Below are 23,750 nucleotides of genomic sequence, written 5' to 3' on the forward strand. Positions count from 1 at the left end.
TTTTACACACTGCAATTCATCTAGTATATAGAGAGTCCCCAGTGTCACCTGCCAAGCTGAAAATACCATTAGCTGTGGTAGCATTACTCTACTATGTCAAATATTACTACAACTTAAAACAAGAAAGTGCACTGTAGAGTATTTATGTAGCTCTATTTGCATAATATTATGTAATGGATATGATTTGCATTAGCAGAATATATGAAGAGTTTGGTTCCAAAACGCGATAAACGCCATTTTTGAAAAAAATGAGTTACTGCCAAAATCAGTATTATATCAGGTCAGTAGTTAAAAGTAAATTCTTAATTTTACGCAAAATCCAATATCCGCCGTGATATTCTGTCATCTTTTCTCCCATTTTTCCCAAAATGCGATAAACGCCACTCCCCCTTTTTTACAGAACGCAATAAATCCATTTCTGATATTACAGCCCACCAGTCACGCAATGTAAACAAACAATGGCGGACGCGCTGAGTACACGGAGTCCTAGTTTTCCTCATCTACTTTGTACTTCGTGATCAACAAACAAAACAAAATAATACTTTAATTGCATTGCTAAACCTGTGATGGTTTTCTGTGATGGGAAAGAAACGTAAGCCATCAGCATCAAATAATTTCCCTGAGAGGCACTCGGGAGACGGGTGCTTCTCCCGACAGCATCAAGCTTCTCATGCTAACACATTGACCCCAGAGGATCTTATGAAAAACTTTCCATAATTTTACTCAAAGTCAACGAAAATCGAGCAGGACCAAAAACATTTTACAGCTGATCGCTGTGAAAGACGTTAAGCGACGACGTCAAGTAACCGCAATGACAGTGATCTTAATATGACAAAGTAAGTGTTTTGATTAATGCCATTAATGTTTATATTTTTAATTAGTGTGTACAACTAGTCAACTAAATGAATATAACATGGCAAAGATGAATGCACATTTATATAGGCTATTGATTCAATAGATTTATAGCATTTTGAATAAAAACTTGTCATGGATTTATTGCATTTTGTGGAAAAAATAATCCGTTTTTATAATAAATCTTTGAAAATCAATTTATGGATTTGAATTTTTTATGTTTTTATAACCTAAAGATGCCATGTGAACGTTTGTAACAGAAAATAGTTGTTTTCATCTTGTCACTTTCTTGGTATAGAAAACACGTTTTTACCAAAATTTGTCAAAATGGATTTATTGCGTTTTGGAACCAAACTTTTCATATATTTACATTTCTTTATTTAGCAGAGAATCTAAAGAAGCCCAGGTAAATCATTATGATAGCAAAATGGGAATTTAAAGAATAATTTCACGGCAATAAAGTAAAAAAATCAATAATGTATAACTTTTTTAAATCAAACAGTGTAGTTTATTTTTGATGACAAGCTAAATAAATGACAAGTAAATTACCATTCTTCACATGTGTCTTTAATTTCTTTCCTGGCTGCCAAACCTCTCCACACAGTTGTGATTTATGCTTGTCATCTCCCCTCATCTTAAGCAAACCCAAACATTTTATTTTCGACAAGGTATTTGTTTTAGAGATCAGTTTAGCCAATAGCCGAACCAATAAATAAGTACAGATTGTAAGTTCACTGCGGTTCAGGTATGTAACCTCGACATCTCGAATGTGTCTGATGACACCGTCTAATAGTACCCTTTAAAAAGTGTATATTTGAGGTACTAATATTAACTCTTTAGATGCAAAACAGTACTTTTTGAATAGGTATCACCCCAGTGACAAATACCATTTTTTAACATTTGTCTGTGTAGATTTATGTTAAAGGGAACATTTCACAAGATTTTTAAAGATGTAAAAGAAATTTTTGGTGTCTCCAGACTCAGAGTTCATATGTGAAGTTCTAGCTCGATATCTCATATAGATAATTTATTTTAGCATGTTAAAGTTGCCACTTTAGGGGCCCTATTTTAACGATCTAAGCGCATTGTCTAAAGCGCACAGCGCAACGTCTAAATGGGCGTGTCCGAATCCACTTTTGCTAATTTAACGACGGGAAAAATCGTTTTTGCGCCGAGCGCATGGTCGAAAAGGGTAGGTCCTATTGTAATGGGAGTATTTTGGGCGTAACGTGCAGTAAACCAATGAGAGTCACAGCTCTCATTCCCTTTAAAAACAAGTTGCGCTGGCGCTATGTCTAATCCCTATTTAGATGACGGACTTTGTAAACTGAAAAACTAAGCGGAGGTAGAAGATCCCCAGTTTAAGATTAATGTTAAATAATTGTGTTCTTTTTCACTTGTATTGAAATTGTTATTTTTTTATTAAAACCTTTAAAACCCGTTTTCTTTTAGTCATGGAAGTAAAAAGCAGGCTTGTAATTGCTTTAAATGTATGGCTATCCAATATCATCAAACAATAATTTACAAGTATGTAAGATAAGGTTTGTACTCTAAAAATACTTTATTTGTAACAAACAGGAGATAAAGAAATTACAAACGGCTCTCCTCACGTTTCAGCACTTTGGACAGCGTTTTTTTTTAGCAAATAGTTTTTTTAAGCATTACTTACAAATGTTTCTCATCTCGCCATATCCACAGGTACATCATATACTATAAATCCGTGAGGTAGCATTAAAAAAAAAACATTTAAAAACAGACGCATTTGTTTAAAGCAAAGCATTTATTTACTTATCAGGCTACAGGTAAAGCAGCTCTTTGCGCCTTCTAACGTCTCATAATCAGTCCTCATTTATAAATATGTCCAAGAGACTCAATAATAATCTCTTAAATTCAATCCTTTAATCTTTCATATTTAAAAGCATTTTTGTGCTGCTGCGCATTTATGTACTTTGTGATAAGCAAACCTGCGTTGTCCTCCCGTTTATAGGCGCATATTACTAATGCGCTCTTTAAATAACATAAAACATATTGCGCCATTGACTTTAGACTTTAGACCAGGTTTTTGTTGGTCAATGGCGTAGTCTATTTTAGTTGCCTCAAAATAGCAACGCGCCAACAATGCGCCTGAACACACCTCGTTTTTCAGACCAGAACGCCCATGGGCGCAAAGGGGGCGCAAATGCATTTGCTATTTAAACAACGCGGCGCTAAACGTGAAAATTAGGGTGGAAACTAGCGAAAGACACTTGCGTCGCGCATTGCGCTGCATTGCGCCGGGTGTAAGATAGAGCCCTAGGTGTGAGCAAAAATGTGCCGTTAAAGGGGTGTATTATCCCCTTCTGGCATCACAGGGGGAGCTAAATTTCAATGACCTATTTTTTTCACATGCTTGCAGAGAATGGTTTACCAAAATTAAGTTACTGGTTTGATCTTTTTCACATTTTCTAGGTTGATCGAAGCACATGAGACCCAATTATAGCACTTAAACATGGATTTTCATGATATGTCCCCTTTAAAAAGTGACTATAGATTTGGACAGCTGTATTAAAGAGCTATTAGGCTATATAGGCAGGTCTTATTTGTATTTATTTCAGTCATCTTCAGCATGCATTGTTTTTATTTTAAACCCTAAAATGTTCAGACTCATGGCATACGCTCACCTTTAAATGTGCTATATAATAATGTTAGCTGCTCCACTTTATAGCTCTTTATTGAGAAGGAAACATACTGATTCTATTAATAAAAACAAGTTTAAATCTAATAGTTTTTTAAAAACAAAATGGGTAAAACATGTCTAATTATTTGCCTCCATGAATAAAACACACATGAATATAAAAAGTATACAAATGTCCTAGAACTGCATATGGAGCACGGCTGATGAAATAATAAAGAAGTATACTTTTCACAGACCCTTTTCCTTCTCCAAAAAACGTATTTCTCATATAGCCGTCTACACAGGCCACTGTGGTGGAAATAAATCACGTTGAAAGCGTAACCAGGTCACAATGCATTGAGGTCAAGATTTTTTCCTGCCGCACTGAGTATTGATTAATTTTTCTCCCTCAGAGTACAGCATGCACTTCATAGAAAATAGAAAAACACAATTACATTTTGAGCAGGTATATGAAGTTTTAAGATGCAGGAGGAGACAGATGGGGGGGTCCAGACAGAATATAGCCCTTAAAGTGATAGGCCTCTTGAGTGCTGTGAAGAAGCTATGAGAATATAAATAGAGGCCATTTATCTCATTCATCCTTTAGTGAGTTAGCATGACCTGTAAACACATATGGACTGCTGTCTCACATTACACTTCCTCTTGGTGGTGGAAATCAATACGTCAGCATATACACTATCATTTTTTTTTTAAATGAAGAAGAAATTATTATAGGGCCTGAATGATAAGATCATTCTCAACTGTGTTCAACTTTTGCCCAAATGTATATCAAATGTAGATCACTTGCTTTTGACTAGCTTGCTTATATCTGATTGTATATTTTTGGATAAAAGCATCTGCCAAATACATAAATGTAATGTACATGTTCGTCAGACTTTAAAACATCAACCTAACAAGCTAAACTGTGTTTTGAGTTGTTCCGTCCCTTCCATAAAACTGCATTTGGCTCCAGCAGCATCCACCCACCAGTTTCATCAATCAGATCAGTATTGTGCCCTATGTGTTTTTGGAAGTATTCTCAGTGTTATGTTTTGTGCTGTTATCTGTCATTTACCATGCATGTTACAAATGTTAATGTAACTTATAATGGCTTTTTCACATTGGTGATATAGAGACATGTATGGTTAGTCCTGGCTGTCATTGAGGTCTGGTTAATGCAATAGGAGCTTTCATCAGACTAATATCTTTCTGTGAATAATATCCCGACAAATTCAATGGCTTGCGAGTCTGTGGTTAAGAGACATCCGTCAATGAGTGTTTGTGATTAGACGTCGACATGTTTCCGGTTTAATGCGGCCAGTTGCGAATGATTTGTCTGGACAGAGCTGCCAGAAACATTTGCACTTGACAGTCTATTGCTAACTAATTCAACAATTATATAATCGTAATAAAAGCGCTTAGCCAGCTTCTGCAACAAGAAAGATGCCATAAATGTAAAAGCCTATAATTAAAATGCCTTCGAAAGGCTTTTGTTTTACATCAAATCCTTATGAATTAGTTAAATATAGTAAAACATTTCATAGTGAATTTACAGTATATTACTGGCTACTGTTTATTACTCCTGTTAGTTCACTATAAAACAAATCTGCATGATCAGTAACCCTGCTGTTACTTCGGACACAAATCTACTTCTACACCAGTTGTCTCAGTCTATGTAGATACTATTGCAAACATCTGATTAAAAGGCGGGGTGCATGTTCTCTGAAAGCCAATGTTGACCTTTGAAATCACCTAAACAAACACACCCCTACCCCAATAGAATCTGGACCTTCTTTTGATAGACTCGTCCCACACATATGCAACCCAGGCAACGATGTCGGTTAGTAGACATGCCCTTTACTGCTGATTGGCTACAAGTGTGTTTTGGTACTCGGCCCAATTCCCTTTTCCAAAGTGTTTTTTAAAAATCATGCACCCCGCCTTTAATTAATAGTTAAATTGTAAAGCCTATTGTTCTGGGGTAAGCAGTGGGGAAGATGTCACACATTTGACATCCACCTTTTTCTCAAACGCTGAAGTGATGTGACGAATATCCCTTCCTGTGCGAGACTTCCAGTTCAATAGCTAGCCGGTAGAAAACAGTGTAGTGGGAGCACGCATTTAAACAGTTAATATTTACTACACCTGCCATGTATGAACCAGTGTGAGGATTAAATTAATAAGTGGCTTGATATATGAAGATATATTCAAACATTTCGTGTTGTTGATCGGAGGTGACAGGTCTTCAATGCGCAAATATAAAAGCAGAGACATACCAGTAGCTTTACAATGGGAAAGTCAGTCGAGTGTTTGTACACGGACTTCGTGGTTTTAACCTTTTCAGGGGATGGTTTAGAGTGTCACAACTGGCCCTCTGGTGTGAGTTTTTTTTTAATGGCAATTTTTAATGGACTTGTTTATTGTGACACGTCGAGCTTCACGCGGTCCGACACAGCCAGAAATCTTTCTCATTCAACACATTGTAAGTTATTTGAACAAAGCATAATGAACATATTAAACTACTACATGTATTGATTATTGTTTTCGTTTTATGAAAATATTATGACATCACTTCTTACGCACTAGGTGGAGACGTGAGCTTATAAAATTATTTGCCTACTTTTTAAACTATTTGCTTTTTCATTTAAAACAAAACAAAAGTACGCGCAAACACATTACAAACTATTTTAAAGATTAACTAAGCAGATTATGTCGTATATATTCTGTACTATAATCGCATTTTTGTAATAATATATAGTAGCAGAATAAATAAATCAGCATATTTTATCAGCATAATATTAGTTAGTTAAACAATTATTGTATTTATTGTTTACTGGCAGTTTCTATGAAAGGTTTTACTGGATGGATTTGTAAATACAGATCAAGAGTGCATGTGCGCCAAATACACATTCAGTTCTTGTGCATGCATTATGGTTAAAACAAATGTTTTGTAGAGATTTACTGTGTTTGTATTAGCTATTATGGACCCTAACTGCACAAATTATGTATGTCTTCCTGGATTTCATAATAAATGTTAAACAGCCAGTCAAAATGGCACACTTGTGTTTTTCGCAATAGACTACCATTAGCTTTAGTGGCTCACCAGAAGTCATAAACAAGAAAGCTCAAAGATGGCAGCGCCCACATTTACGTCAAGATGTGGATACTTTCCCCCTGTTTGTAAGGGGATGAAGCATTCATGTGTTTAGAAAAAAATATTTTTGTGAATTGCCTAAACAACACTGATGCAGGTAGTAATGTGATTTAAAGTCCTGCTTGTGAAAAAAACACAGAATGAAAACAATTGCGCAAGAATTTTCAATTACTATACTACAAGTCCCCATGTTTTACCCACATTTCATTATGTTTAATTTCTCAATGAACTACTTTATAATGAAGGCTTTGAGAGATTCTCCCAGTGATTATTTTGCAGTATTTTGTGCAATGTTTTATGGTAAAACGTTTGACTCCTAGAGTATTTTACAGTACAAGTGAGACATTATATTTTTTCAGACACTTTTCTCATCTTCTGCCGTTGTATGACTATCCCACACAAACTGTGAACTATTGCTGGATATAGTTACAGCTCCCACACAGAAGCTCACACGCCCGTGCATCAGATGACCTGACTGTTCAATGCAACGATACCGAACTCTCATTTCTCTCTAAAAGACACTGAGCTTTATTAATGTGACAGATTTAAGTAACACAGCCCCCACCCCCACCCCTCCCGTTGCTTGTTTCATCATCTGTAGACACGCTCCTGCTGTTTTATTTCATGTTTCTGCAAGCGTTACACTAAGGTGACACCTCTTTCTTGATATTATCTTCGTAGCGCATTTAATTTTTTTATTTCCTCAGTCATTTCTTTTTATTTCTGCTCATTTAGCCTTAATGTTTCCGCATGAATTCTAAAATCTTATTAACACTACACAAATATATCATTTACGTTTATTGAATGCAAACTGATTAAATAGTGTGAGTGCAGTGAAAGTTGTTATTCCTCTCGGTGAATTTCATGATTATGAGCTGTAGTCTTAAATGTCCTTGATTCAGTCTCATTAACACACAGCAGTGTATCAGAAGACTCATACTGTGAAGGTCTCTGTGTGTTTAACTTTCGTTTTGACTAAGTGAGCGATGGCCGTTTTATTTTCCCCTTACATCATGTTCAGGTCAAACAGTGGCATCAGTAGAAATGAAATGTGATGTTCTTATACAACGGAATGGAAATTGACACAAGTCCAGGAATTCAATTTGTGTCAAATAAAATCTAATCTGGATGGCTATCCAGTACTACAGTCCTTACATCTATTTTGTAAACTAATACTTTTTAGGTCATTAAATTGGCTCAATTGTGTATTCAGGAGGCAGTTCAGCATCCATTTAATAAACCTAATGTTATCCTTAAGTAGATATCAGTAGTCAAACAACATGCAAGGGTTCCTGTATTCAACATAGTTAAGTGCAGTATTGAGTGTTCTTACATAACTATACTATGGTTTTACTATAGTAACACTGACTTTAGTAAATGCAGCATCAGAAGAGGTTCACATTATACAATCTAAGAGTGGACCGAGGGAATCTACCTCATACAGTATTTATTTTACCCATGGCAGCTGTAGTTTATACATTTACAATATGGCCAAAATTGTTCTACTTTTATGGCTGGAGCCATGCCGAAAAAAGACAAGGGTCCTACAGTACCCGGACTGCGGTCACAATGTTAAAAGTGTTTTCTACACTGTAAAAATGTTTGCTGCACTTAAATGTTGAAGCCCATTCAACTATTTTTTTTGTAATTTATACCAACCCCTCACTAGCAGGGCTGGCCCTTGGGGTTATGGGGCCCTAGGCGAGACCATAAAAATGGGTCCCACTGGTGTAAACATTTTCATAGCACTGCAATTTGACAAGTGAAATAAAAACACAACTGTAGTGCTACAATAGGCCTACTGTATGTATCAATACAAATATCATGGATATTAATAGGCTACAGAATAATTGCTATACACTGAAAAAAAATGATTCATTCAATTTACTAAATTTTTTTAAAGTAAGTGGTCGCAATCAATTTATTTAAGCTACATTTAAACAAAAAAAATTTAGAAAAACAAAACAAAAATCTTTTGTTTAAATGTAGCTTAAATAAATTGATTGCGACCACTTACCTTAAAAAAATTGAGTAAATTGAATGACTCATTTTTTTCAGTGTAGGGTGATCATATAGTATTCTGTTTTTGAACCTTACTATAGTATATTTTTAGTATCTAAAATGTTTCTTTTTTTCATATGGGTTCATTAAAAAAAGAGTGATGACATCACCTTTAAATTAGCATACACATTAAACAATGTAAAGCAGAAAATACCTTTACTTTGTGATTTTTCTGCTTTTCTCTTTTTCTCTTCATCTACTAAAAGGTACCGTTTTATTGCCATAGTTTGCCTAATCCTACCACCACAACATCACTAAAATAAATCTTGTTTTTATCTTTATTGAAAGATGTAACGTAAACATTATGTTGCTATACGATACTACATTACCCATAATCCCAAACATTTAATTTCCAAGCATGCACAATGAGACACATCTCCGCAAGTGTGTCATTAACATTATGCAAATTAACCCTCTCTGCTCCTATTTTGTAATGTTTTATGTTTTTATTTATACTAATGTTTTGTATTTTTTATCATTTTATTGTGGATTGTTGTATGTGGAGAATTTATCCTGTTATTAAATCCCTGTGGGGTTTTTTCACCTACCATCCCTATTTTAATCAATAAGGTCCCTGCGCATGTAGCGCATAATGCCTGCTGATCGCGTCCATGAGATTTGTGCAATGACAAAATAGTTTTATGCATGGAGGGCCCTCGTCTTGCCTATATTGCCTGTTGGACAGGCCGGCCCTACTCACTAGTCAAGAAAGTTAAAACTACTTGTTAATTCAATTTTTATTCTTTTATACAGGTATAGAGAGTATGGAGTGCTCTTTGCCCACCGACGGTCGCCGTGTGCCTCTCAGCCAGCTTTCCCAGGACAGTTTTCGGGAATGTCAGATGACCCTGACCCTCACAGATTTCCTCATCATCATCTTCTCGGGCATCTCCGTCTCTGTGGCCGCCATCATGGCCAGCTTCTTCCTTGCGTCAACCGTACACTGTTTCCAGCGCTGGAGCAAAGGAACCAAAGGAGATGAAGAAGAGAGTGAAGAATGAGAAGGATAAGATGAGTTACCTTCAATCTGATTCAGAGCCAAGACTTTGAGTAGCGGAGAGATAAACATTAAGACTCTACAGACACCTGCTCTGTGGTCACCGGCTTCTCAGTTGGACAAATGTATCTGGTGACAGTGCTACTAAAATGACTAGTATGCATTACTGGACTTCTGGTATGCGGGTAAGCCTTAGTATGCAAACATCCAGGGATTTCCGTGTAACAGGAGATTCTTGAAGACCTTGTCCTCCAGTAACATTTTCAGTGTTGAATAATATTGTCTGTAGAGTTTCTATTTATGTAGTAAACACAGTAAAGATAGCAAAATAAAACCGTGCTACTTGTTAATTGTGCCAAATTAGCACAGGCAGACAGCAATGGACTGATCTACAGATAACAAAGTCATAAAAGGCAGGTAGAAGTCAAATATATCAGTTATAGCTTTATACAGCCAGTATTTGTAACAGAAGCCATTTAAAATGTGAGAAAAGGAACTTGGATTTCAAAAGGCATTACCTAAATGAAAAGACACGATATTTAGAATAGTTTCGTGTAAATAGCCATGTCAAATAATGCACTTTAAAATGGTTTAAGTTGCTTCCGCCCTCACTAAGTGGACTGGCTTGGCCCAGATCTGCCAAAGAATGCTTAGACTGAGGGTCGCTGTGTGGTTAATGTGTCTTGGAATATAGATTTATTTTTCTTTAAAGATATCATGTGATCTTAGCAAGATTACATTTATTTATCATACTCTTATATTTACCCTTAATGTGACTTCCAAATACAATATTTATGAGATGGAGATAAGTACATACTACTGTTTTACAAATGTCTTTGTGTCCTTTGTGTCTTAAAGATATATTGGCATAATGAATACAGTGGCCCTGTTTATTTGGACTTTTAAGCCACACTTAAACTAAATAAAATATGGTAATGGATTAAACTTTAGCACAAGTGCACTTTTCAAGCGAAATTATTCACAAAAAGATGTTAATTTGACATTAAATTATCAAACAATATATGAAGAGTTTGGTTCCAAAACGCAATAAATTCATTTTGACTAATTTTGGGTAAAAATGTGTTTTCTATACCAAGAAAGTGACAAGATGAAAATCACTATTTTCTATTACAAACTTTCACATAGCATCTTTAGGATATAATAACATTAAAAATTCAAATCCATAATTTGATTTTAAAAGTTTTATTATAAAAACATTCTTTTTTCAGCAAAGTTTTTTTTTTCAAAACGCTGTAAATCGATTGAATCAAATATATAAATGTGCATTCATCCTTGTCATGTTTTATTCATTTAGTTGACTAGTGGTATAAAAAATAAACATTAATGACATTAATCAAAACACTTACTTTGTCATATTAAAAACACAGTCATTGCTGCTGTCATCTTCGGGACGTCGTTGCTGAACTTTTTTGACAACGATCAGCTGTAAAATGTTTTGGTCCTGCTCAATTTTCGTTGACTTCGAGTAAAATAATGGAAAGTTTTTCATAAGATCCCCTGGGGTCAAAGTGTAAGCATGACAGAAGCTTGATGCTGTTGAGAGAACAACCAACAACCGTCATTTTTCCTTCGTCCAAGTGGCTTACGTTTCTTCCCTGCCACAGAAAACCATCACAGGTTTATCAATGCCATCAAATGTATTATTTTGTTTTTGTTTGTTTGTTGATCACGAAGTACAAAGTAGATGAGGAAAACTAGGATTCTGTGTGTATTCCTGCCGCCATTGTTGTTTACAGTGCATGGAATGGTGCGCTGTGATTGGTTGAGTGGATTTATTGCATTCTGCAGAGAAGGAGGACTGGCGTTTATCACGTTTTGGGAAAAAGGGAGAAAATATGACAAAACAAGATGGCGGATATCGGATTTTGTGTAAAATTAAGAATTTAGTGACATGATATAATACTGATTTTGGTGGTAACAAATTTTTTTTAAAAATGGCATTTATCGCGTTTTGGAACCAAACTCTTCATATGTTCCTTTCCAAATTAAAGGGATAGTTCACCCAAAAATACAAATTCTGCCATCATTTACTCACTCTCATGTTGACATACATAGTAAGAAAAGATCGGTTTGGTTACAAACATTACTCAAAATATCTTCCTTTATGTTAAAAGACCTTTGATTGTTTGTCTTTGCTTTTCTGTATATCCTATACACTCAGAGAAAAGATACAAAAGTTGTCACAGGGATGGTACCTTTTAAAAAGGACCTAATATTTACCACTTTGGTACAGATATATTCCTTTGAGGTACCAATATGCACCTTTTAATGCTTCCCCAGTGACAACTTTTGTACCTTCTTGACCTTTTTTCTGAGAGTATATACACTGTATGACCAAAAGTATGTGGACGCCCCAAACCCACACCCATAAGTCTATGTGTTGTGTTTTATTTCAAATCAATTTGTGTTTTGAAGGTTGTTGGTAACAGCTTCCTCTCTTGTCTGTGCTCTCTCATGTAGACACAAAGCATCAGTGAGGTCAGGGACAGATGTTGAGTGATGCGGGTCTGGCTCGCAGCCAGCTTTCCAATTCATCCCAAGGGTGTACATTAGGGTTTAGATCTGGGCTTTGTGTAGGCCAGTCAAGTTCTTCCACATCATGAGTCAGTAAATAATTTCTTTATGGACCTTGCATTGTACACAGGGAATTGTTATGCAGGACATGAAAAGGCCCTCCCCAAACTGTTGCCACAATGTTGGACGCACTCAATTCTGTAGACTGTCATTGTCTGATGACAATGCCGTAGCATTAAGATTTAAGGGACCAAGCCAAACCCATTCACTTCAAGGGCGTCCACATGCTTGAGGTCGTGCTTGCTTGTTTCATTTAAAGGGCTTTATGTGTCTTTGTTGATCGGAGTACATGGTGAAGCGGGTGATTTTCTAAAAGTACGTTTATTAAAGGGTCTTTTGCACAATATTAAGTATTACATTCATTAATATCTCATGTGTTGACACATTTTTCTGTTCCCACTGCTGCTGTCCGGGAACAGATGCTGTGGATGTGCTATTTTAAGAACACGTTGCTATATTTTCCCAGTATCACAACTTCATTTTTGCTAAGCATGAATAATTAATTGGATGTGAGAAATGAAGGAGACGGTGTGCTTGCTGTCTAATATTTTATTGGGATGGAAGGCCACTTTTTAATTTGTTTATTCTGGGAACATACATTCTGCTTGCATGCCTCAGCTATCATATTTTTTGGGATGTCAGAGGCAGGTCTGCATATTGATGTAATGTAAATGGACTCAGTTGATTCATATGCACACTTATTTTAAAGCTGGACTGTAGCATGATATCAGCAAAAAATCTGCAGCTATAATATTTAGGATATTGTATGATTTCATATGTTTTTCACACATGTACCTTAATTGTGTTCAACCATCCCCAAAATTTCAATACATGTTTATGAATATGTATTTTGTGTGTTTGTAAATCAAAACTGGCATTGTCATAACAATTTCAACACATCTCCCAGGCCATCATAAGCCAACATGGCTTATTTTTAACCCATGGTACAGACTCAACCATTATAAATGAATAACATGTTATAAATTAATCAACCCGATCTCACAGGGATTTTTCTACCCAGTCTCATGTAGATGCGTATAAATAGCACAAAGTGTGAAAACTTGTGCAATATTTGATTCCAATTTTATATGATATATATTGTCCTGTTCACTTAGTACAGTGCATCTTTTTGTGTCGTTTAATTTATTGGTTTCTCAAATGCGTTCTATTTTTTAAACCATTTTCACTTGGGTTTGGGGTTAGATTTGGGATTTGCTATAGGATGCTATTTAATATTTTTCTCCATGTTTTTGTCTATTTTTAAGCCATGTTCACTTGGAGTTAGGGTTAGATTTGGGGTTTGGGTTAGGATGTCATTTTATGTAACAAAAAATTGTTCTAACCCCAAAGCCAAGCGACAATGGTAAAAAAATAGAAAAAAACATTAACATAAAACAACACAAAAAGATGCGCTGTATTATGGGAACGTGAAGCAGGGAAAACCATTTTTTTAAGGGGGCACAGCTCAGAAAAATTTGTACATACACAGACATCAAACGAAATATTATAGAGCTTTCAGTCCTTTCCATGGCACTTACATTTCTAACAATTTGAGCGCCCCTGCCTTCATGTAAAAACCTCCAAAATAAAAGTGTTGACTAACTTTCATATCAAATACTATTCAATCGGAATAATTACATATTGGCATAATATTTACATCTGAAATGGCATGTTTTATTTACGTTTTGTTTAATGACTTGTTTAATTGTGTCATTAATGCATTTTGCACAACAACTGCATTATCCTATAAAATTAATGTAATTTTGAATCCATTAAGTATATAAACAACGAAAATGACATAAGCTATAGCCACGTGATTGAGTTTAATGTTCAATAATGAAAAAAATATGTTTAGATAAAATTATTAGAGAAACGGATTTTTGCATTAAATTTTACCTCACATGTGAGCATGTGTGATTCTTCCGCGGCCCCGTCAACTCTGGCGAACTTTGGCGTTGTACCAAGATGAATCTAGAAATCTACTAATATAATGTTGAGACGGTCACATTTTAAACCATACATTTTCTACACAGAGGGGGTTAACTGCACATTACCGTACTGGGGTTTGGAAGAGTTGTGAGCGTTTCTTACACGTTTTAATTTCTCAGATAGCAAAATGCAGCAGCAACAGCAAAGAGCTCGTAAGCGCTGACTGCAGCGCCTGCCGCCAGAATAAAGCAATATTGCACGATCAAAACACTATTAAAAATGGTAAAAATCTCCCAAAAGTGACAAGGATGCAGCACAGAATTGATAATATTGTGCATATTAAACAGATTAAAAGACAAATAACAGATTAATGGACGCTTCTTTAATTTTGAGGTTGCATGCAAAATCCATTTGTCTCAAAAAAAACGAGGGGGCAAGTGCATCATATGTATGCAAAATTGGAATATGTATTGCTCGAGTTTTCACACTGTTTATACGGATCTCCATGAAACTGGTGGAATTTTTACATATTTTATGAGGCCAATTTGTATAAATTCATACAATGTGAATCGTGCACAAAGGTATGATTGATAGAAAAAAGCAACATTAAAACACCGTCCCTAATCCCCAAAGTCGGCGAAAGGCAAATCATACTAAAATGCTCAAATGAGGTCATACGAATTCATAGGAATTGGTTACCTTGTAAAATATGTATGAGTTCCCCTGAGATTAACCTATGATGGGTTGTTTTAGAACTATAGGGTTGGGTTTGCAAGGTTTCTTAAACCCAGTGTTGGGTCAAACATTGTACAAAAAATGCAGCAATTTTGTCAGATCAACACATATTTTTATGTTCCTTTAAAGGGACATTTCACTTTTTTGAAGTAGGCTAGTTTTCCGGCTCCCCTAGAGTTAAACATTTGATTCTTGCCGTTTTGGAATCCGTTCGGCCGGTCTCCGGGTCTGGCGCTGGCACTTTGGGCATAGCTTGGCGCAATCTATTGAATCTGATTAGACCATTAGCATCATGCTAAAAAATAACCAAAGAGTTTTAAATAGAAAAAATATCGAAAATCTTTGGTTATTTTTTAGCGCGATGCTAATAGTCTAATCAGATTCAATGAATTGTGCTAAGCTATGCTAAAAGTGCTGGCGCCAGACACGGGGATCGGCTGAATGGATTTCAAAACGGTGGGAGTCAAGTGTTTGAATCAGGGGAGTTGGAGAGTGGGCATATTTTCAAAAAAGTGGAATGTCCCTTTAACTTAACAAATTAAGTTAAACAATTCCAACTTGTTTTATAACTTATATCAACTTAACACAAGTAAAAATTAAAAATATTAGGTTGAATTGACTTGCAAAACTAAGTTGTATTTTAACTTCATGCTGCATTCTTTTTCACAGTTATCAGTTGGGTTAAATTAAATCAGAAAATGTTTATATTTGACCCAACAATGAGTTAAAACAACCTAGCATTTTGGGTTGAAAGAGTGCACCTTCCTTTAGCGTCTGAAATGACACACGATTCCTCCATTTTCAATTTAGTAAAGATGCATAATGGCCCCTTTTTGCATACAATTATTGTGTCGGCAAAATGACATTGCAATTTGTGTCACTATAAATGAGGCACATCTTTCCAAAGACATTAAAATATGATGTGTTCAGTGTTGTACTGCCTGTATCTGAATTCATTATGTGTATTATATGAAATAAGCCCACAGCATAAGTCATGTCCTTAACTGTCATAACACTGAGAAATATAGTAAAAACGTGTATGTGTTGCATTATTATCATGGTGTATAGACTATGTCCATTGTGTCTCGACTGAACACTATGTATACCTATAGTAAACCAACTACTATGTAGTTACAGTAAAAAGAAAGAAAAATGTGAGGTGAAGGAGGGTTTTTTTCTTTACTGCATGATTCAAGGGAAGATGATTTGTGACCCTGTCTTTGAAATCCAGACTGAAGTCGTAATCTAATTTTGAGATCAAAGTTGACAGGATCTTACTTAACATTAAAGTAATCAAAGTTATATTTTAACAGATAATGTTCTTTACATTGTGTAAGATGATTTTATGTTGAAAACAGTAAAATAAAATGACTTAAGCTGGTTTTTCAAAGATTGGGGTAAAATTTATTTATTTTAAAGGGGACATATCATGAAATTCTGACTTTTTTCATGTTTAAGTGCTATAAGTGGGTCTCCAGTCCTTTAAGCAACCTAGAAAATGTGAAAAAGATCAACTCAGTAACTTAGTTTTGGTAAGTCATTCTTTGCAAGCATGTGAAAAAATAGATAATTGGAATTTGGCTCCTCTTGTGATGTCAGAAGGGGATAATACCGCCCCTTAATCTGCACTATGGAACCACGCCACTGCTATTTAGTACAGATATCAGCTTTGCATTTGAAAGGACACACCCAAAAACGGCACATTTTTGCTCACACCTAAGCAACTTTAACATGTTATAATAAATCATCTATATGATATTTTGAGCTAGAACTTTACAAACGTACTCTTGGAACACAAAAGATTTATTTAACTTTTTTTTTAAAGTCTTGTGAAATGTCCCCTTTAATTTTGTTGATGAAATACAATAGCAGATTAAACAACTGACTAGTTTGATCTTTAATTTTTTTTCTTTTTTTTATTATTTTAAAACTGAAGTGTGCAAAACCGTATCAATACAAATAAAAACAAAAATTTTTTGGTTAATTTCTTCAAGAACATTTGCCCTGGTGAGACTGATCTGTTTGATGACCAGTGCTGGACAGAAAGAGTGTTTTCTGTTTGGTGATGCTCGTGGTTTACACACTTCAGCCTTATGTGCAAAATTTGTTTATAAAGATATATTAATAAAAGTCTTAGTTTGTGTATCACATTCTCATAAAGCTTAATTGCTCATGGGTTTAATGGAGTTTGTAAATTCGGGATAGTAAATGGGAAATTAGTAGCAAACATTGAGGAGACACTGAAGTGACTCAATCATACTCAACATAATTTCACTTCCCAGTTTTAACGCTTGTGACGTCATTCAATGGGTGATAATGAACTGTCAGATGATATCTGCGATCTGTCAAGAGAAAGATGACTTTTGAGGGACTTAGACTGTAGATTCCCTTGACGATCAATAACAGCATGTTTTGGCAGATATATCTGAAGAATAACATGAGCATACCAAGGTTGTGCTAAAAAAAAGTATTTGTCACTTGATGGATAAATAAATTGGTTTTTATTAGTAATATTAATTTGGAGCTCCTTAAATGACAGGCCTACCCAACAGAAAACTTTGTTTTGTGATTATTTACTCACTTTTGTGTCAATATACTGTTTGTTTTTTCTTTTGTAGGACGCAAATTAAATATGTTTATAAATCTTAATATGCTCTTTTCTATTCAGTGACGTCATCTCATAACATTAAAACAAGTATAACATAGGACACATGCATTGAATTTAGAATAATGAGCTTCATGCATTATGGATGTTTGTCCCGTCACTGTTTTTCAGCATGATGCAGCAGATGTGTACAACCTCATTTCACTCTTTAGATTTGGTAGCACATTGAAAGGCTACACTGTAGATGGATACACACTGTGAATAGCAATCCATCCTTTCGCTGTTCTCCACAAACCTGGTGTTTGTATGGTGAGAACTCTTATAGGCAAGGGAAGGGTGGAAAATGAGAACCCTCCTGCAACCATTTACCTCATTTGGTTGCCATGGCTACAGGGCCAGAGGCTTGCACGGTGGGATGCTGAAGCGTGAGCAAGGATGAAGGCGGAAATAGTCATCCTCGTCTGGCCTGTGAACAGTACACTAGAAGTTGCCAATATTGGGAGGTCCACATTTGACTATATCATCTTATCTGGACAGCAATGAGATTAAACTGAGATCATAAATAAAGATCCTAAAATATGCCCAGGATAGGGTGTGCAATCAAAAGCCACTAGACACTTCTATGGAGTCAAATATATTCATGAAATTCTTCTGAGGCCACTGTCTTTTTATCAAAGTTGAGGCTTAACTAAGAACATCCAGAGCTATGAAAAAGCCACATGTGCAAAAACATTTCAGTCTGAGCGAGCAGGTGGGTTCGCAGGGTCACTTTCAGCATGGAGCTTTAGTCTCTTCTCATTAGTTTTGGTGCAGTCTCTTTAGATTAAGATGGCTGTGACCTCTATTTCTCATGCGCACACGCATTTAAACTCTCTAAGGTAACCCTCCTAGGATTTAACATGCAAGATTAGCCAGAGACATGAGACAAGGATTACATCTGATGCTTTTAGTGTACAGTAGCACAGGGAGCTTTCTCATAACAATGCAAACACTAAGCTTTTCGAGGGATTTTACAGTCTGTTTACAATTATTTCAGTAAAAATGGTCGGAAATATGTATGACCTGTTTTTGAATAAAGTACACTGTGAAACATTTCAATACACAAACTGAAATGTGAAATTTCTATTCTTTTTCAAATGCCGTATTTCCACAGGACAACAGCGTGAAGTGAATTGGAAGTAAAACGTGACCTAGAAACTCCTGAGAGAACAACAGCAAGGAATGCTGGGTAAAAGAAACTGACACCTCTGGAGAGATCTGTATGCAGAGGCTCACTGGTCCCCCCTAAACTTCAAGTAAAGACAGCTGCTCAGGTTACTGTACTATATCCTGTGGGGTCAGGACTTGCACGCTCTTTTTTTATTTACAGTACAGAGGGGTTGGAAATTGCTGCGGTTTTACAGGTCATTCAAAAATGGATGGATACATTGGCACATCAACACATCACGTGTTTATTGATTAACATCTATTTAGTATTTTTAATAATTTAAAATAATTTAAAATTTTAATTATTTAGTATAGTTAAACTGGAAAGCAGCTCAAATCAATTTGAAAATTCCTTGGGTCAGCGTATAAAGATTTTTATTCTCAGAACTAAGGGACCAAGTTTAGGGACGATGCATCTAGGTGTCACAATCATCCTAAAAATTGCTGGCTTATTTTCAACCCAGCATTGGGTCAAAAAGGAACAAACCCAACTGCTGGGCTAAATTAAATCATATTTTTTTATATTTGAGTTAAAAAACAGTATTTTGGGTTGAAACTACTTAGCATAGATTAGCTACATTACAGCCATTAATTACATTACAGGGTTCGTCCCTTTTTGACCCAACACTGAGTATCTTGTTATTACTTTGGCACAAAAATCAAATAGCTAAACAGCATAAAAAGCATGTTATAAAACGGCTCATTCTGGTTCTTCATTCTGATTGGTTCTAAGCCGTGATAAAATAACCTGGTAACCCCACAGTTCACACCGCATTACATAAGTATCACTGCGCCACTGTTGCTGCGTACTGATTTATGAAAATTAACACCACAGTCTTTAATCATATTTTTAATTAGTCTACAATTGCACAATTAATGACAAAATCCAGATAAATGGCAATAAATATTGTTGAGTCATCTCGTCAATAAAGAGAAAACGTTCCCTGAGGAGTTTCTACCTCAAATCCATATATCCGCTTTTATCCACTAGGTGGCAATCTTACCCAACTTAAACAGTGACGCATTCCCTCAACACTAAAAACACCGTGTAAGTTTTGATCATGACTCTGAATCTGATCTCTTACAAAAGTTCTTCACAAAAATTTTATTATCTCCGCTTTTAGCTGTAAATTTGAGAGGTGATAAGAGAACAAATGAAGCTAAGATGAAACTTTTTTTTTTAAAGCGAACCGTCTGTTCTTTCGTTTGATATATTTTATGTTTATTTAAAGAACATTTTTCTGGAAGGCATTAAACTAAAACTGGGTGGCAACATTTTTAAAAAAACGCTGACGGGGAAAGAGTAAAGCATGCCTCCAAGCATATTTGATCATCACTTCAACAGTTGCATGATATAAATGTGAATGTATAAATTAGATGAATGTTGATTTATAAAAATAAACACCACAGTCTTTAATCATATTTTCATTGTGTCTCATGCGTCTGTGTTGGTTGGGAACTGCGCTCTGTTGCAGCCACACTTGATTCTGAGGAACTACTTTGTTTGGCGAAAGAGTAATATTTGTACTAATATAATTACAACTTATTTGTGTTTTATTTTATGAAATCCTGCTATGCATATGTAGTAACCGTTTTATAAAAGCAATAAGCCCCACAAAGCAGTAGTGTTACAGTGCATTTTATAACAGCTAAGGGGGTTTTAGGGGTTTTAACAATGGTAACCGACTGCTTCTTGGAGCTTATTTCTTTATCATTTGGTCACATCTTGTTTTTCTTGTTTATAGCCAAAACGCTTAACTCTTTCCCCGCCATTGACGACTTATCTTGTCAATTAAGAGAAAACATTTGAATAAAAAGTGTTTTATGTTAATCTGCAATATCGTGTTTATCCACTGAATGGCGCACTTACTCAATTTATGAATAAACTGAAGCCAAAACAGTATTTACTCATTTTAAAATCTGTGTATGTTTGATAATCGTTCTGAATCGGATCCCTCACAAAAATACCCATATTTAAGAGTTTAAGCAGAGAAAAAAATATAGATAGGATGAAACGTTTTTCCCCCTTTTGTTTGTTTGAAAGCAGAGGGTCTCTTTTTTCATTTAATTTATTTGTAGGTGTACATATATATTTATTTATTTATTTGTAGGTTTATACATGAAAATCACAAGAAATGCTGACGGGCCACTTTTAAAAAAATGGCTGGCGGGGAATGAGTTAATAATTTAAAAGTTATTATATAACAAAATTTCACAGCATATTAAGGATGCCAGCATAAGAATCTATTTGGAATACCAGGACATCTAGTTAAATTCTGCATGTATAGTGTGATGATATGAACTGTATGATAATACAGATTATAGAGGTCTAGCTGTACCCAAGCAGCCCCCCCCCCCCAACTTGCTCTTAAAGTACTGCGTGCCTGATAGAATGAGGACGTATAGACAGGTTTATTATACTCACAAAATATATGTGACCTGATTCAGGCATACTGGTACAGGGGCGCATATATTCTTGCTACGTTAACACTTTATTTGCTATTATGTAGTAAAATGGCTTTGGTGAATTATAGCTTAATATACAGTAATTGGCTCATAGCACTGCGGGTGTTCCCTGCAGCACTCCTGGGACCCCTTGTACTGCAAAAGTCGTTTTAGTTTAGCAAAAAAGTTTTGTGTACAAACAACAATAGGCAGATAGTGGCTAATCATCAGATTTTAATGTCAGTGTTGGTTTTCCCTGTAATCATCAATCAAATCCTGACATTATTGTGTCTGGCTGTGAATCGGTGGATGTGGCCTTGTATAATATGAATGAGCTTTAATGAGATCTTCCTCTAAGGCCACAACCCCGTAATGTGATTGATATCTGCTTGACTTTCCCAGATTAATTCAGTGTGGCAAAACCGATTGGAGTGAGGAAAACGTGGAGAAAGCCAGAAAGCACAATGAGTATTGTCATTCTTAATGAGCCTGATCTATTAGACATTCATCAAAACCATGTCATTTCTAAAGGCTTCTGCTCCGTAAACATGGTGGATGTTGAATAGATGGATGAGTGCTGTCTTAAGATTTAGATAAATTATGGTGACTTTTGTTGTTTATTTTTGTGCATCCCATAGAAAACAATTGCTAATGAACACTCCATCTGCTCTTGATCAAACAAGTAAACAGTCCTGCCGTGAAATCATACCATTGTAACTGCTTAAACTAACAGAGCCACTGTGTTTACAAAACAACCCATGAATAACTTGCTTATAAATGTACAGTTTAAATGTCAAGGTTACTAAGACACATCTGCTTACATGAGTGCAGACAGATATCCCAACACAATATTTGTTAAAGTTGTAGACAAAACATTTGTAACATCAGCCGTACGTCTTTACTCTCTCCCCGGACCTAACAATAAGTCACAAAGCACAAGTGCATATACCTAAAAAGGTCAACTTTGTTTTTTGATCAACTCACTGCGTATGAATCAAAAATAATGAGGCCTCTGCTAGAGTGGCCTGGAGCGAGGAAAGGGAATTATGGGTAAATGTGAAATAAATGTAAATAACAAACTGTGAGTGGATGGCATAAGCATGCTTGAAAGCGAGAACTACACACAAAGGAAAGGATGGAGTGATGTCCTCTAATGCACTTTTTAGATACAGTCTTTGCAGTCACAGCGGTTAGGAGGTCTATAATACCTGTGGAGAGCTATATGTACTGTGTACCCATTTATCAATATAGCAGTTGCTCGGATCGCAGGAAACACAGTCTGTACCTTAAATGTACTGTAAAACACTTTGCATAAAAACATCTGACAAATGCATAAATGGAAATGTTAGTGTAATATTTGATAGAAAGCTACAGGAAAGAAGAAAAAATACGCTGAAAAAGTTCTTGCTTAAGACTCTGAATGTATTTGCATCTCAATCTTATTTAGTTTAGAATAAATGATATGACAAAGTAAAAAACTATTTCTAAAAAATGATTCTCATTCAAAGTTAATGACCCGGGTGTGAGGGACCTGGCTTAGGTTGTGCTCCTGTCTCACTCAGCATTCTCCGGCTCGGCTCCCTTCGGAGTCCTGTCTGAGCTAATTAGCACATAAACTCAAAAGGGGATGTCGCATGTCCCCTTTGAGTTTATCTAAGAGTGTAAGAATAGCAGGAGACATAAATAGGTTGAACTGTGCATTAGTTCAAAGTAAAACTGCATACATAGTTGAAACTTTCATCAAGGAAAATGGAAAAGGAAATCATACCCAGCTCTTTCCATAAACCGTGTGCTGTCAGAATAGGTAAATGTCCAATGTGATAAACAATAGGGACAACAACTCTAAATCAGTCCAGGTGTCAATCAAACTAGAAGAACCTGTAAACTCTATATAGTTTTTTTAGAAGGTTGACATTTTTTGCTGCCATTGCCTGAAATCCAAAAATCACAGTGTTCAAAAAAAACAACAACTCTAGAATACATTATATTGACATGCATGAAACTGTAGAAATCTATATGAAGAGAGAGGGGGAGAGATTTATGCTTAGTCAGATTATGTCAGTTTAATCACATCTGCCAGAGCACCATTATGGCAGACTCGGGGTTTTATAATCCCATAGCAATCTCAGCCTTGGTAAATCACATCCACTTATACCAGCACCCATGAAGAAAACCACTGCACTGGCCTTTGTATTCAGGTAATGTATTTAGGTTACAAACTTAATAAACATTAATAATTATTACAGTATATGGATGGATTGTTGTTTTATACTGCCCTCTTGTGGTGTGGTGAAGCAAGTGTTCAGAAGCGTTAAAACGACACCTTGTGGATAGCAGACACTGCAAACTGAACATACAATTTAGTTTTGTTATGTATTATATATTTAAACATACAAACATAAAATGGATAATACATATATATTTTGCATGTATAATTAAACTATAATTTTATTTTAATTGTAAGCATTTATGTAAATGGTTGGAATATATGAGGTCAAATCACAAATCTGCATACACA

General features: G+C 35.6%; 1 protein-coding gene across 2 annotated transcripts in view; it reads left to right on the forward strand.

Moving 5' to 3' along the window:
- LOC129427673 (leucine-rich repeat-containing protein 38) overlaps window positions 1–20,083 on the forward strand; it is a 35,684-nt gene extending 15,601 nt beyond the window's left edge. Inside the window, exons 2-3 of one of the 2 annotated variants that reach the window (XR_008638702.2) lie at window positions 9,474–9,902; window positions 18,735–20,083. Coding sequence is in view for 1 of the 2 variants with exons in the window: in XM_055184345.2 (XP_055040320.1) it covers window positions 9,474–9,721 (248 nt within the window). In the remaining variant the exon portion in view is untranslated. Of the gene's footprint in view, window positions 1–9,473; window positions 11,842–18,734 lie in introns of those variants that run through there. The other variant, XM_055184345.2, reaches the window with a different exon arrangement.
- Window positions 20,084–23,750: the final 3,667 nt, after the last annotated feature.

This window comes from Misgurnus anguillicaudatus, chromosome 14 (assembly GCF_027580225.2).
Source record: "Misgurnus anguillicaudatus chromosome 14, ASM2758022v2, whole genome shotgun sequence".
Lineage (NCBI taxonomy): Eukaryota > Metazoa > Chordata > Actinopteri > Cypriniformes > Cobitidae > Misgurnus > Misgurnus anguillicaudatus.